Genomic DNA, 12380 nt, shown 5'->3' with positions numbered 1-12380 from the left:
CCGTAGTGGAAAGGGGGTAAAAATCGTTTGTATAGCACCTCGCTGTACCAGTGCCAAGCCAAAATCCATGAGAGAGTGATTGAGTGTTGAGGAGACTATCATTTGAAGCACAAGATCAAGGAGCTCATTACCAACACAACATATATTACCTTTTGAAGAGTGGTGTCTCCTAAATTGATTAGGTGTCACTTGGGAGCCTAGATCATGTGGAGTTGAACTAAGGAGTTTGTAAGGGCAAGGAGATCGCCTACTTTATGAAGATCTACCCGAGTGAGGCTAGTCCTTCGTGGACATAAGCCATGGTGGAATAGACAAGGTTGCTTCTTCATGGACCCTTCGTGGGTGGAGCCCACCATGGACTCGCGCAACCGTTACCCTCCGTGGGTTGAAGTCTCCATCAACATGGACGTACGATAGCACCACATATCGGAACCACGCCAAAAATCTCTACATCTTCATTGTGTTTGCTCATTCTGATTCCCATCTCTTTGACATTCTTGCACTTGCATGCTTTACTCTTTCCGCTGCCTATACTCTTGCTATGCTTGTGTAAAATGTACTATGAGCCCTTTAACATGTGCTAAACTCAACCTTAACGTAAAGAATAGTAAAAACCGCTACCTTTTCTTGTGAAGGTTCTAATCACCCCCTCTAGACCCCTCTTCTCGATCTTTTACAAAACCCTTTAGTATATATAGGTTCAGGGGAGAGGGAGGTGTGTCCTACTTGGGGAAGGGTTTCCCCTCCTCTTGCGCCGGCCTAGGGGGTGGTGGAGTCCAACTCCACCTCCAAATTCAGCCTCCCCTTGGGGCGCCTCCACTAATGGGTCTTAGGGCCCATTAACTCTCCCTAATAAGCCTTTTAGTATTTTCCTTAGCCCATTGATATTAAATAAATTCTAAAAGCCTCCTAATCAATATTAGAACCTTTCATCATTTATTTAAAGTCTCCAGGAATATTTTCCGCCTATATATCATTTCCCGGTATTACCTGGTAAACCTCGAAACTCTTCCAATAACCCCGAAACGCTTTCGGTTTCTCTAGAAACTATTTCTCGTGTTCCCAAAACCATTCCTAGAATATTTGCTCATAACTCTTACTCCACTAGCACTCAACATATCGTGATTCCCTTGAGCTTGTGATCATGTAGGTTTGGTAAAACATAGACATGAACGAACTCCCTTTCGTTCAATGATCAACAGCGGAACGACGGACATCCATATTGATCCCTATGAATACACGAATGATATTCGAGTGAACCTTTGGTTATCATATGTTATTCCCTTTGCTTCACGATACTTTACAAAAACCCAAGGTGAGATTTATCCGTATCCTCTTGAGTCATTCTCATGCTCATTATACCGGTCTTCTCGTTATCGGTTTTCTTCTTCTTTCTCGTTGACATGTTTCGGCATCCCTGTGACATAGTCACCTATGTCTGGCCAGATGATGATGGATGCCATCATACCGAGAGGGCCCTAAGAATATCTCCTCATCGTGAGAGGAGCAAATCTCACTCTTGAGCTATCTAGCCCCTTGTCATACTTTCTGATAAACCTGAAAGTTGTCGTTATGATCACCGTGTTATAGATGGCGTTTGAGCAACTCCAAAGTCCATCATTTGGTATGAAATGACTATTATACTCTCATTGTCTAAGAAACTAAAGCATATGTTAATTCTTCTTGTTATATCAATAGACTCGTGACGATTATTATCTCAAAGTATAACAAACAAGTTGGGTCAATTCAATATGATCATTCTTCTAACATCATCCTCTCAATGTTCTTTTGGAATTATTGTTACACTTAACAAAATATCCAGGATCCGGAAAACATGATCAACATACAAAACTTGAGCTAGTCCTAGAGGCAAGACTAGGAATCAGGTTTTACCGTTTATCATTCGACATGTGCTTATGGGTTTCCTCTGAATCACATATTCCATATTCGTAGCAATTATAGCATGGAATATATACTCTTAATTATAAACATGAAAATAAATAATACAATATTATTACCTCTAGGGCATAATTGCAACACAAGGAGGCGGTGCTGGTCTTGGAGAAGGGCAAGGAAGTGGTGTCGCCCTTGGACGACGAGGTAGTGCTGGAGGAGCCCCCCAGCGGCAAGCGGGGGAACTACAACCACTACCATGAGGAGGCAGGACCAACTCACTTCTGCAAGGTGATCCTTGCCCCGAAGCTGGAGTGTTTGCCTATGCCTCTAGACTTCACGAAGCAGTTCCAGGCCGTGCCTCGGGAGTTCAAGCTAAAGACGAACACCGATTGCGCATGGAGGGTGACGGTTCGGTTGATGAACGAAAGGGTCATCCTCGATACGGGTTGCCCCCCTTCGCTGCTGTCCACCAGATCAAGATCTGCTACATAGTCACCTTCAAGTTGCTGACCCCTGACACCCAGAAGGCGATCGTCTTCAACGACGACGACATAGAAGTGGTGACCAAGTGCGGGAAGCACGACGACGCCTTCGCCGTGAACGTCTAGGAGAGCTCTCTGTTGTGCATGTTGGTTGGTTTAGTTTAAGACTGTCGTATTGGTTTGGTTGAAAACTATTTGTTTAAGTGTCGTACCATGCTATCTATTTTTTGTGTCTTTGATTTGTTCCGCCTGCTAGCATATTGGTAACCGCACCATCTTCACGGGGAAGTTACTCGACAACAAGCGTTGCATGTAACCAAACACCGTGTCTTGTGTTTTCGCGTAAACAAGCCAGCAACCAACTTTCGTTTCACCCCAAGATAGAGGATATGCATACAACCAAACAAAGTGCATATATTGATTTTTAACCTGTTTTTTCTGAACCAAGCCTAACCGAGACACACATGCAATGCAGACAAAAATCGAAGTAACCAAACACGTCCAAAGATGCAACCAAACACCGTGCTTGCATTTCTGATGAGACAACGAAACACCATGCTTGCATTTCTGGTGAGAAACAACACGATGCAAGAAAGTATACCAGCAAAAAACACGAAAGCTCGCCGCGTGTCCGGAATGGCAGTTTCACCGCCCCGCTGCCAAGCGAGTACGGCGGGCCCTCCCTGTTTGTGTGAATAAAGCGGGACTCGCGCGTGACACCCGGCAACGGCTGCCAGCCAACCTCCGCTTTACAGCTTTTCCTTCCAGCGGAAGCAAATCGCGTCCGTCCGTTCCGCGCCCCACCACTCCATGTGATGTGCTGCCGCCGCTCTTTCCCTCGCTTTCCCCTCCCTCTCCTGCTCCACTCCCCCTCCTCCACCGTCGCCCGCCGCCGCCCATGACGCCGCCGCCCTCCCCCTCGCCCCCGCCGCCGGCCGCCGCGGACGCGCTCGCCCAGATCCTGCACGCGCTGCTCCCGCCGCTCCTCCTGGCCGCGGCGTCCGCCAACGCGCTCCACTCCCGCTGGCGCGCGCTGCACGCCACGCTGCTCGCGCTCCAGTCCTCGCTCGTCTCCGCGCCCGCCCCGGCCGCCGGCCACCCGCTCTTCGCCGATCTGGTGGCCTCGCTGCTCCCGCCCCTCCGCTCCCTCCACGCATTGTCCGCGCGCTGCCAGGACCCGGCCCTCCCCGGCGGGCGCCTGCGCCTCCAGAGCGACCTCGACATCGCCGCTTCCTCGCTCACGCTTCTCCTGCACGACCTCTCGCTGCTCCTTCGCTCGGGGATCCTCTCCGTCGATTCGTCGGCGTCCTCCCCCAACGCCATTGTGCTGCAGGTGCCCGCGGCGGCCGCATCCCGCTCCGACAAGTCGCTCTTCATCAGGGACGCCTTTGCGCGGCTCCAGATCGGGGGCCTCGACCTCAAGCTCAAGGCCCTCGCCTCGCTGCTGGAGTTGCTGGGGAATGACCCAGCTGCTGAGGCCGCAAACATCGTAGCCGCCGATGGCGATGTGGCTGCGCTGCTCCGCATGCTCGACGCATCGGCCCACTCAGCGCTGAGGGACCGCGCAGCAGCGGTCGTGGCCCTCCTTGCCACTGCCTGCAGTGCATCCCGGAAAGCGGTGTTCGACGAGGGCGGCCTTGGCCCGCTGTTGCGCGTGCTTGACTCCGCCTCGGCACCGGCCACAAGGGAGCGTGCCGTTGTGGCCATTGAGGCCATGACCGCCGATGCCGGCAGCGCGTGGGCTGTATCAGCATATGGAGGGGTTTCCATCTTGATTAATGCGTGCCGTCCTGGCTCTGGTTCATTGGCTGTGCAGGCGCTCGCTGTAGCAGCTATCAAGAATGTGGTCTCCATCGACGATGTGCGCTCAGCGTTGGTTGAGGAGGGTGGGTTGCCAGTTCTGGTTGATTTACTTGCATGTGGCACCACTGACACACAGAAGAATGCTGTTATCTGCCTGTGGTCGATCGCGTCCATGGGAGACCTTGAGACACAGCAACAGATTGTACAAGATGGTGCATTACCGCCACTATTGCAGGCTCTGCACATCACCACCGATCTCGATCTTCAGAATTCTGTCCTACGAGCTATCCACGTGCTCGCAGTAGTCCCTTCGGCCGCCAGGATCCTATGTTCATCCCCGCTGTTCTTTGCACAACTAACAGACCTTATGCGCCGTGGTGGTAGCATCCTGTTGCAGCAGATGGCTGCAGATATGATTGCCGACCTTGCACCTGGCGTGAGTGATGACACCAAGCGGTGCATGGCACCATGTGTTGGCACGCTGGTTAAGATGATGGAGGTAGCCAAGCCTGCATCCGTACAGGAGTCAGCTGGCCGTGCACTACTTGCTTTGATGACCTTGAAATCCAATCGAAAGGAGTTGGTCAGGGATGAGAAGAATCTGACAAGGTTGGTGCAGATGCTTAACCCCCGGAATGAGGAGATTGACAAAAAGCACCCAGTCTCAGTACTGCTAGCACTTGCTATGGGTGGTGGGAATGGAACACGACGGCGTCTTGCAGATGCTGGTGCTTGTCAGCATCTACAGAAGCTGGCTGATGCTGAGGTGCCTTGTGCAAAGAAGGCTTTGCAAAGGATATCCAGCAGCCGATTCAAAAGCTTACTTTCCAGAGGGTGGAACAACTAGTCCATCTGCTGCATTGGGGTAAGGTTGATATTTACCTTCATCTCCCTTTTTCGTGATGCTTCTAATTTGTTTTCTTTGTCTATCACTGAGCAAATATCAGTTAAAATGAACATTAGATCAATAGTTTTAGCTAAGCTGTTCACTGACTACATGCTGCAAACGTGAGTCGAAGCTTCAGGAAAGTTCCCTGTTTTATAGTCTGGTACGTGGAGCCAATACCCTGGGATTCTCAGAGGTTGGTGGGATGGTCTAGTTGTGCACAGGAGCATTGGGCTACAATGCTCATACTGTGTAGGCTAACAACTGTTTGGTGATATTATAATTGCTTAGGTTTGGAAACTAAATGCTCACATGGTTTGTACTGCTGTTGCCCTTCATTGCTGGATGTGGGCGGTGAGCCGGTGACATGGCCATTCCATGAGGAGCAATGTTTTTAAGGCGGTAAGGCAACCTGAATCGAGCACCACCCGCCCCAGCAGGGCGCCTTATCGCCTAAGCGTCCAAGGCAGGACGCTTTAAAAACAATGATGAGGAGTTTGGCCAGAGTGTTGGTTCATACTCATTGTAGGACAGGGCACATTCACTGATTCACTGTAGCTGATAAGCAGCATCTCAGGTAGAGATAGTGGAAATTAACAAGGATGCATATACTCTATGTGCCTTTGGACAGTGGAAACATCAAATAGGTAAAGAGAAGTGCATTGAGGGAGGGAAGGAGATTAGTGAGACGGAAGAGGAAAGTAAAAAAAAATGCAAAATAGGTCAAAGTATAGGGCAGTCGTTTTAACTGAAATTTTAATATGTGCACCCATGATAGTTATAGATGCGGAAAAGTTTTGTGTTGCAATGTCAACTTCTATCTTAAGTCAAAATTGAACTAAAAGCATGTCGATTGTGGAGCCTCAGAAATTGCAGTCATGCATCTAGGTGGGCCTTTCACAGCCTTCACAAACTAACATCATGATTACTCTAGTCTAACATATTGTGAACTGTAGTTTTTCTTGAAATAATTGTCAAAGATAAATTTTCACTGAGGACTAGATGTTCTGAAGCATGGATAGTTGAGGCATGCCCTTCATTGGGAAGAGAATACAGCCAATATCATGAAAAATACTCCTTTTTCCCCTTGTATCTCGCTCTTTCCCAGTCTATCAACTGAAAGCATGATGGACTGAATGTTAGTTATGCTTACATGTTTTCTCTCCGGGTCTTCTTGACCACCACCCAATAATAACTTATAAACTTACCCACTAAAGCCTTTTTCCAATACAGTATGCAACTTAATATACTGTGATGTGCATATTTTTGTTGTCGACAATTTTCAGGTCGTTTTGACTGCTGTCTTACTCCATTTGATTCTCATATACTAAAAAGGCTCATCAATAGTGTAATCATCTGCATGTTATGTGAGGTGAAACATACATTTGAGCATGCAAAACATTGGCTTAAATATAAGGGGCCATAAGGCACATAAAGCCTTAACAGTAACAGTTTGTTAAATGTTAATGCAGACTGTAACTTGGAACTCCGTTGGCAAATCACAATGTTTTGTAGTACGACTGTTCTGTCAATCTGTTTCCAGTTGGATGCATCTGTTCAGTTACTCCTGTACTGAACTGAGAGTTTGTGTCTTTGTTAGTAACTTTACAGCCTATAATTTTGTCAGAAGTAATTGAATTATTAGCTCAGTTCATCCAGGCAATTATTATATTCCTGCATTTTATATGCTGTGACACTTTATTACCTGTAGTGTATCACATTTCAGCTTGAATGTTGTGGCTAGCATACAATGAAAATGCCTTCGTTTTATATCTCATGCTTTCCTTTAATTTAGTTCTATGAACCAGTACTTACGACTCATTTTATGCTTCCGAACTTGTAGTTGAAGAGAACCCAAATGTGGAGAGCTTCGAATTATAGAAGAAAGCTTAAGTATTTAATTAGGAGGCATCGTACAAGAACACCGAGCAAGAAAGGGACCAGAGGAGTTCTCAGTTTCTTTGAAGCCAAAAGGTGCACGGTAGCTGCTATTTATTTATCTAGTATATTGACAAGATAGAAGCATGGATGCGGCATTTTAGGATGTATCCTTCAGCTTTTATGTTTGCCCCTTTTTTGTCTGTTCCTATTTTAACCTCTCTCTCTCTCTCTCTCTCTCTCTCCTGATTTGTGAAGTAATTGTATGTGTGTTGATTTGGAATGAAGCAAGTGTTTTTATCTGCCCCAAGACACATCTGCCAGATATTACCTTGCCCAGTGTCTCACTGAATAACTAAGCTGCTGTTTCTGTGGGGTTTTGGTGCTGTTGGGGAGTATATTCTTGGTACTGATGTTGATTTTTGTTTTTGTTTTGATTGCCTGATGTTGCTTGTGATGTTAGTATTGAGTGTTGTCTGGTGTCTGTTACTTGCCTGATTTCTGTGAGAGTCTCGTGATCAATTACCAGCCTCTCTCATGACTGCATTTTGCTCTCAAATCTCGATGCCCTCTCCATTGAGTGGGCAAATCTCACTTACCACCTTTTGGATGTGTTGATTAAAGAAATATGTTTGGATGCTTCACATCATCACATGGATCTCCACTCTTAAGACTTGAAGGAAACTTTGCATGATGCCGTTTTCACAGGAATCACGTGAGCTCGTCCCTTAGTTCAATTGCTAGGAATTGGATTCATCAAAAGCTCTTCATTTTTAAAACAAGGAGCATACCCTTTAGTCTCGCATTGCTATCTCTATGTAAGCAGGAGCTATCCCAGCCTACATGATTTGGACATGCATTTTCGCAAGAAGTTGCTGGCATCAGTTGCATCTTTTGAGCAGTATTATCTACAAAAGCTTTGCCACAACAGCAGAAGTGCCAAAAACTGGACAGATCCAATTGACAATACCAAATATAACACAAGGTTTGCTTGCCAGACTGAGTTTTATTTAGTATACAACATAACAATAATTACAGACTATTATTACATGCTTACATAATGCCAGCAAACATATGATAAATGCAGCAACGGTGAGAATATAACTCATGCGGCCTATCTAATATCTACCCTAGCTTCAAAAATGATTTACAATGTTTAACTTGTCAGGGTCAACTTCATGATTTGTGAGCCAAAAACAGAATCAAAAGTAGTATTAACAGTTATTTCTTATCGGCCATGTTACTAGATACGGGAAAGAAATGCCAATCTGGGCCCCCAGAGGCTGCCATGTACTGTATGCTTCTTGCTCAACATGAGAAAGACGCAGGTAAATGCTTTAAGCTTGAGACGTCGAATAGCTCAATAAACCTTAGATCAGAAACTCTTGCTTTCGCAGCAGCAAAACGCTGGTATTCGTCGAATACTGATGTTAGACACCAGCGCTGCAGTTTCCTCAAGCATCCAACAACGCAGCCAGTTCGATGCTGCACATATTTTATGTTTGCAATACAAAATTCAGATGCTATAGAAATTTCGACAGGCCAAACAAACAGCAATGCTATTTTTACCTTTCCACGCTTGCAGTGAATAAGCACCGGGTGGTTTCTTGTGTCTACAAATGAGAATTTGATATGCAGTCAGAGGAAGAAATGACTCATAAAAAAGGATTCTGTAGAACATTCCAGTACCTAGAATAACTTTCAGAGCCTCGCGGATTCTGTCTTCGGGAATGCTCACAAAGGGTTCCTGAAAGCAACATCCATTTTCAGTAAGCTTCTGAAAATGAAAAATGCCACTTTGTGCCAAATCTTTGGTAACAAGAGAAAAAATGAAGATAAATGATAGAACTACGACAAAAGGAAGAAAATGACCAACTTCAAGCTGCTTTCTTATACAGTACATGCCATCTAGCAAGTTACTCCCTCCGTAAAGAAATATAAGAGCATTTAGATCACTACTTTAGTGATCTAAACACTCTCATATTTCTTTACAAGGGAGTACCTTTTAGAAGCTAGATTCTGGTTCTCTTCTCTGGTCTAAGTTATCAGTTAGTAAAGAGTGTGTATGCCATTTCATTCTTATAAGGTGAATTGTTAAATACCAGTCTGATCTGAACTTTCTCTAGTGATCAATCGCGCAATATTTTCAAGGTGCATCGCCAAAGTGCAAAATAAACAACCCAATCCAGATAAAAGAATCCGATTCCGTTTTTCTGTGCCACATGTTCACCTTTCATGTGCCTTAACCCACTTCATGGGATTGCAACGCTAATACTTCTAAATGATAAAGAGTGTGGCCTCGTTGGCTCGATAAAAAGACACACCTCAAGTTATTCCCTTAAATTTGAAAGCTCCACTGAATAAAGGAAGAAAAAAAAGCTCCACTGAATAAAAAGACACTCATATACAAGCATATGGTTCATATCTCATATTTATAGTTTCTCGATATGAACCATATGCTTGTATACAAGTGTTTATTGATTTTCTACTGGTGGTGACAAAATAAAATCATTAAACATATCGAGAAACTATAAATGACAATAATATTTCTGCTCCGGTGGAAAGGAAGGTCTTTTACCAGTTTACTCATTCAGTTGGAGCAAAAACCTACCTTGCTGTACCTTCAAGATGTTTTGACGACATACACAAGTCGTTTGGTTAATTAGGAAAATAAAAATACTCCATGCAAAAAGACAAGGAAGATAAAAATACCTTTTGAGAAGTACCATACCTGAATTCTAAGCATAAATTGTGTATCATTACAAAAAATGCAACCCAAAGAAGTATAACACAAAATGCCTAAGGACTACAACAACTGAGTAACATAACAGCCAAGGTTTCAGATGGTTGTCATCAGCTCGTAATAAAAGAGCAATATCTAGTTAGAAACAAGATCATAGCATTTTAGGGTCATAGACTCTTTTTTTTTTGCCGTTCAAACGATCTGAATCTGTGTGTTAGGGTCCAACACCATGAGGTGGATTTCAAGTGTTATTTGTGTGTCCTCTTGCCAAATTGACCACTCAAATCTGAATTCCAACAAGTTTCTCAAATTCAACACTTCTATATTCTTCTAGCATTTGTAGTGTTTTATACATGGCCAACTAATAATGTTATTGCTCCAAGGTCCTGTTCAAGAATTTAGCCTATTAACCAGTTAAATGGCCGATTAATCCCTACTTGTAAGGTCACCGTGTAGTCGATAAACTGATAAATCAGCCGATTAATAGACCGATTAACTTGCCGATTAGCCTATTAATCCCCTGCTCGCCAGCCTATCGAGCAACTACCGGTTAACGATTTCCTCAACAGTGCTCCAAGGTATTCAATTTTTTTTATATCAGCTAAAATTTAGGAATATACAATAGAGGGGTAAAAAGAACAGTACTTGGCACATAGTGTGCTACTACAATAACATATCATATAAATTTAGCCCCCTAAATCCGACCTTCATTAAGCCAACAAGTACTCGACAGTGGACATTTAAACCAGATATCCAGCTATTCCATCAGGTCAGAAATACAAGTCATCTGTCTAATTACAAAAAATATTGAAGCTTCATCCGATATATAATTTGGTAGAGAGGCGCTTTCAGCTAAAGCATCTATGGAGAAGCTCAACTTGGACAAGGCAACTCCACTTCACAATCCCACGGAAGGCATATGATGTGCCGGCAGGCACACAAGTACTATGGAGAAGATTCGAGAAGATAGAACCATTGCAACCATCACTACCGTGTGGACAAATATTAACGAAGAATCTATGACTAATCACAAAATCATAATAACTACTCCCTCCGTTCCATAATTCCCGCCGTGGTTTTAGTTTAAAACCATGACAAGAATTATGAAACGGAGTCAATAGACATGTTTGATCCCATCTTTCCTTACTCACTTACCGTTTTGATTTTATTTCTTGGGACAAGCAAGAAGGCATATGCAAGTGAGAAAAAGAGAAGACCAAGGGGCAAAGCTTGGATGAACTTTAGCTAGTCAGAGTTGATAGCCCATGTTATCCCCCCTCTTTTCTTACTTGCCTACCATTTCACTTTTATTTCTTCGGATCAAGAATAAGCATGATATAGCAATTCTCAAAGGGCAAACCTTCGAGGAGGTTTAGCCAAGGATGCCCATGCCCATAAGGAGAAGGGATTTGCATTAACCTTGGAGCCGTCGATTCCGAGTTGGAACAGCCTGATCCCGTGGGCACGGAGGAACTCCTGGTTGGCCTCCGGGTACGGCTCCGGGCAGAGGCACCTGGAGAAATCAAAACGAATCAGAACCACGTCACCACCACCTCGAAGAAGAACGTAGGTGTGCACGTGGCCGTGTACTACTACTACTAACAGGACGGAGCGGAGGCGAAGGTTCTCGAGGAACGGCAGGTTGGAGGCGTCCGGGAACCCGGAGCGGTACACGCCGTGGTCCACCATGGCGAAGTTGAGCGGCGGGACCAGCTGCAGCGGCTCCTCGCCTTCCCCCGCCTCGGCCTCGCCGCCCTCCCGCCGCAGCAGGATCGTCGCGCAGGACGGCGGGGCCACGGCGCCCGTGTCCTCCTCCTCCTCGGGAGGCGGCGGGCGGTTGTGGTGGCGCGGCTGGTGTTCGTCGCGGGTGACCACCAGGCTGGCGGCCTCCTGTCTCATACCTCGACGGACGGGGGGATCGACGGTCGTGGCGCGATCGCCTGCCTTGCTCTCCGTGGATGGAGTGGAGGTGGATGGAGAAGAGGATCTCGTCGGGTTTTGGCCTTGGGTGTCGGTTGTGGGCTGGCGATCGAGAAGAAGAGACTTCGGGAAGAAAGGAAAGGAGCGACAGGTTTTGCGTCCGTGTTGGTTATGCATATTCGGTGCATATTCCCTCTTCCGGCGGTTGTAAACGATTTGTACGCGGGACCGGGCCCCGCCGGCTGGCCACCTGTTTGCGTGCACTCGTCCCTCGTCGTCGTATCGGAAGTGGTTGGGCAAAAACGAAAATGGTTATGTTATTGAGCGAACGTTCACTCGGGTGCATGGCAAAACGAATGTTTCTCGCGGCAATTTATGTGTTGCGAGTATGGCAATTCCTTCAAGCAAACACGACAATTTTTTAGAAAATTCTTCGTTTTGCCAGAATTTGCCACGTGTTTTTGAATCTTTTTGATACTCCCTCTATTTACTTATACAAGGCCACTATGAAATATACGTTTTACATCTATATAAGGTCATTAACAACAATCGAGGTAAAATTAATGATATTTTCTCATGTTAACAATCTGTTTAAGCAATAAAATGATAGTTAGCTACTTCCTCCACTCAGACTACCCACAGTGGGAGTGACATAGGTGGTCACATCACATATATCTAGACAAAATAGATGATGTTGCAAGTAATTAATGAAGAAATAGAGTTATACATAGCTAGTAACATCACACATATCAAGACAAGATGAGTCTATAAC

The 12380-nt window shown here is 45.3% G+C and overlaps 2 protein-coding genes across 3 annotated transcripts; one reads left to right on the top strand and one right to left on the bottom strand.

The window, feature by feature from the left end:
• The first annotated feature begins 3102 nt into the window (after positions 1–3102).
• Positions 3103–7358, top strand: LOC125508940 (vacuolar protein 8). 2 transcript variants are annotated; one of them, XM_048673756.1, is made up of 2 exons: positions 3103–5051; positions 6911–7358. In XM_048673756.1, exon 1 carries the CDS (start codon positions 3277–3279, stop codon positions 5026–5028), a length of 1752 nt encoding a protein of 583 aa, XP_048529713.1. In that variant the 5' UTR covers positions 3103–3276; the 3' UTR covers positions 5029–5051; positions 6911–7358. The 2 variants fall into 2 exon arrangements, with proteins under 2 accessions (XP_048529713.1, XP_048529712.1); XM_048673755.1 differs by having other exon boundaries at positions 3104–5046.
• Positions 7359–7919: 561 nt separating this feature from the next.
• Positions 7920–11803, bottom strand: LOC125508941 (probable tyrosine-protein phosphatase DSP4). The gene is made up of 5 exons (XM_048673757.1): positions 11292–11803; positions 11108–11201; positions 8635–8692; positions 8515–8558; positions 7920–8430 (listed from the first exon to the last, which is right to left on the bottom strand). Exons 1-5 carry the CDS (start codon positions 11783–11785, stop codon positions 8254–8256), a joined length of 867 nt encoding a protein of 288 aa, XP_048529714.1. The 5' UTR covers positions 11786–11803; the 3' UTR covers positions 7920–8253.
• Positions 11804–12380: the final 577 nt, after the last annotated feature.

Source organism: Triticum urartu, chromosome 5 (assembly GCF_003073215.2).
Source record: "Triticum urartu cultivar G1812 chromosome 5, Tu2.1, whole genome shotgun sequence".
Taxonomy (NCBI): Eukaryota; Viridiplantae; Streptophyta; class Magnoliopsida; order Poales; family Poaceae; genus Triticum; species Triticum urartu.
This window is presented reverse-complemented; position numbering and strand designations above follow the sequence as displayed.

Bases quoted from the DNA above. Each gene is read 5' to 3' on its own strand.
- LOC125508940 (XM_048673756.1), top strand. From the start codon at position 3,277: ATGACGCCGCCGCCCTCCCCCTCGCCCCCGCCGCCGGCCGCCGCGGAC.
- LOC125508941 (XM_048673757.1), bottom strand. From the start codon at position 11,785: ATGCATAACCAACACGGACGCAAAACCTGTCGCTCCTTTCCTTTCTTC. The intron at 11,202-11,291 runs GTTAGTAGTAGT...TGATTTCTCCAG, and splicing joins CTTCGCCTCCGCTCCGTCCT to GTGCCTCTGCCCGGAGCCGT. The intron at 8,431-8,514 runs GTAAAAATAGCA...AAATATGTGCAG, and splicing joins TTCACTGCAAGCGTGGAAAG to CATCGAACTGGCTGCGTTGT.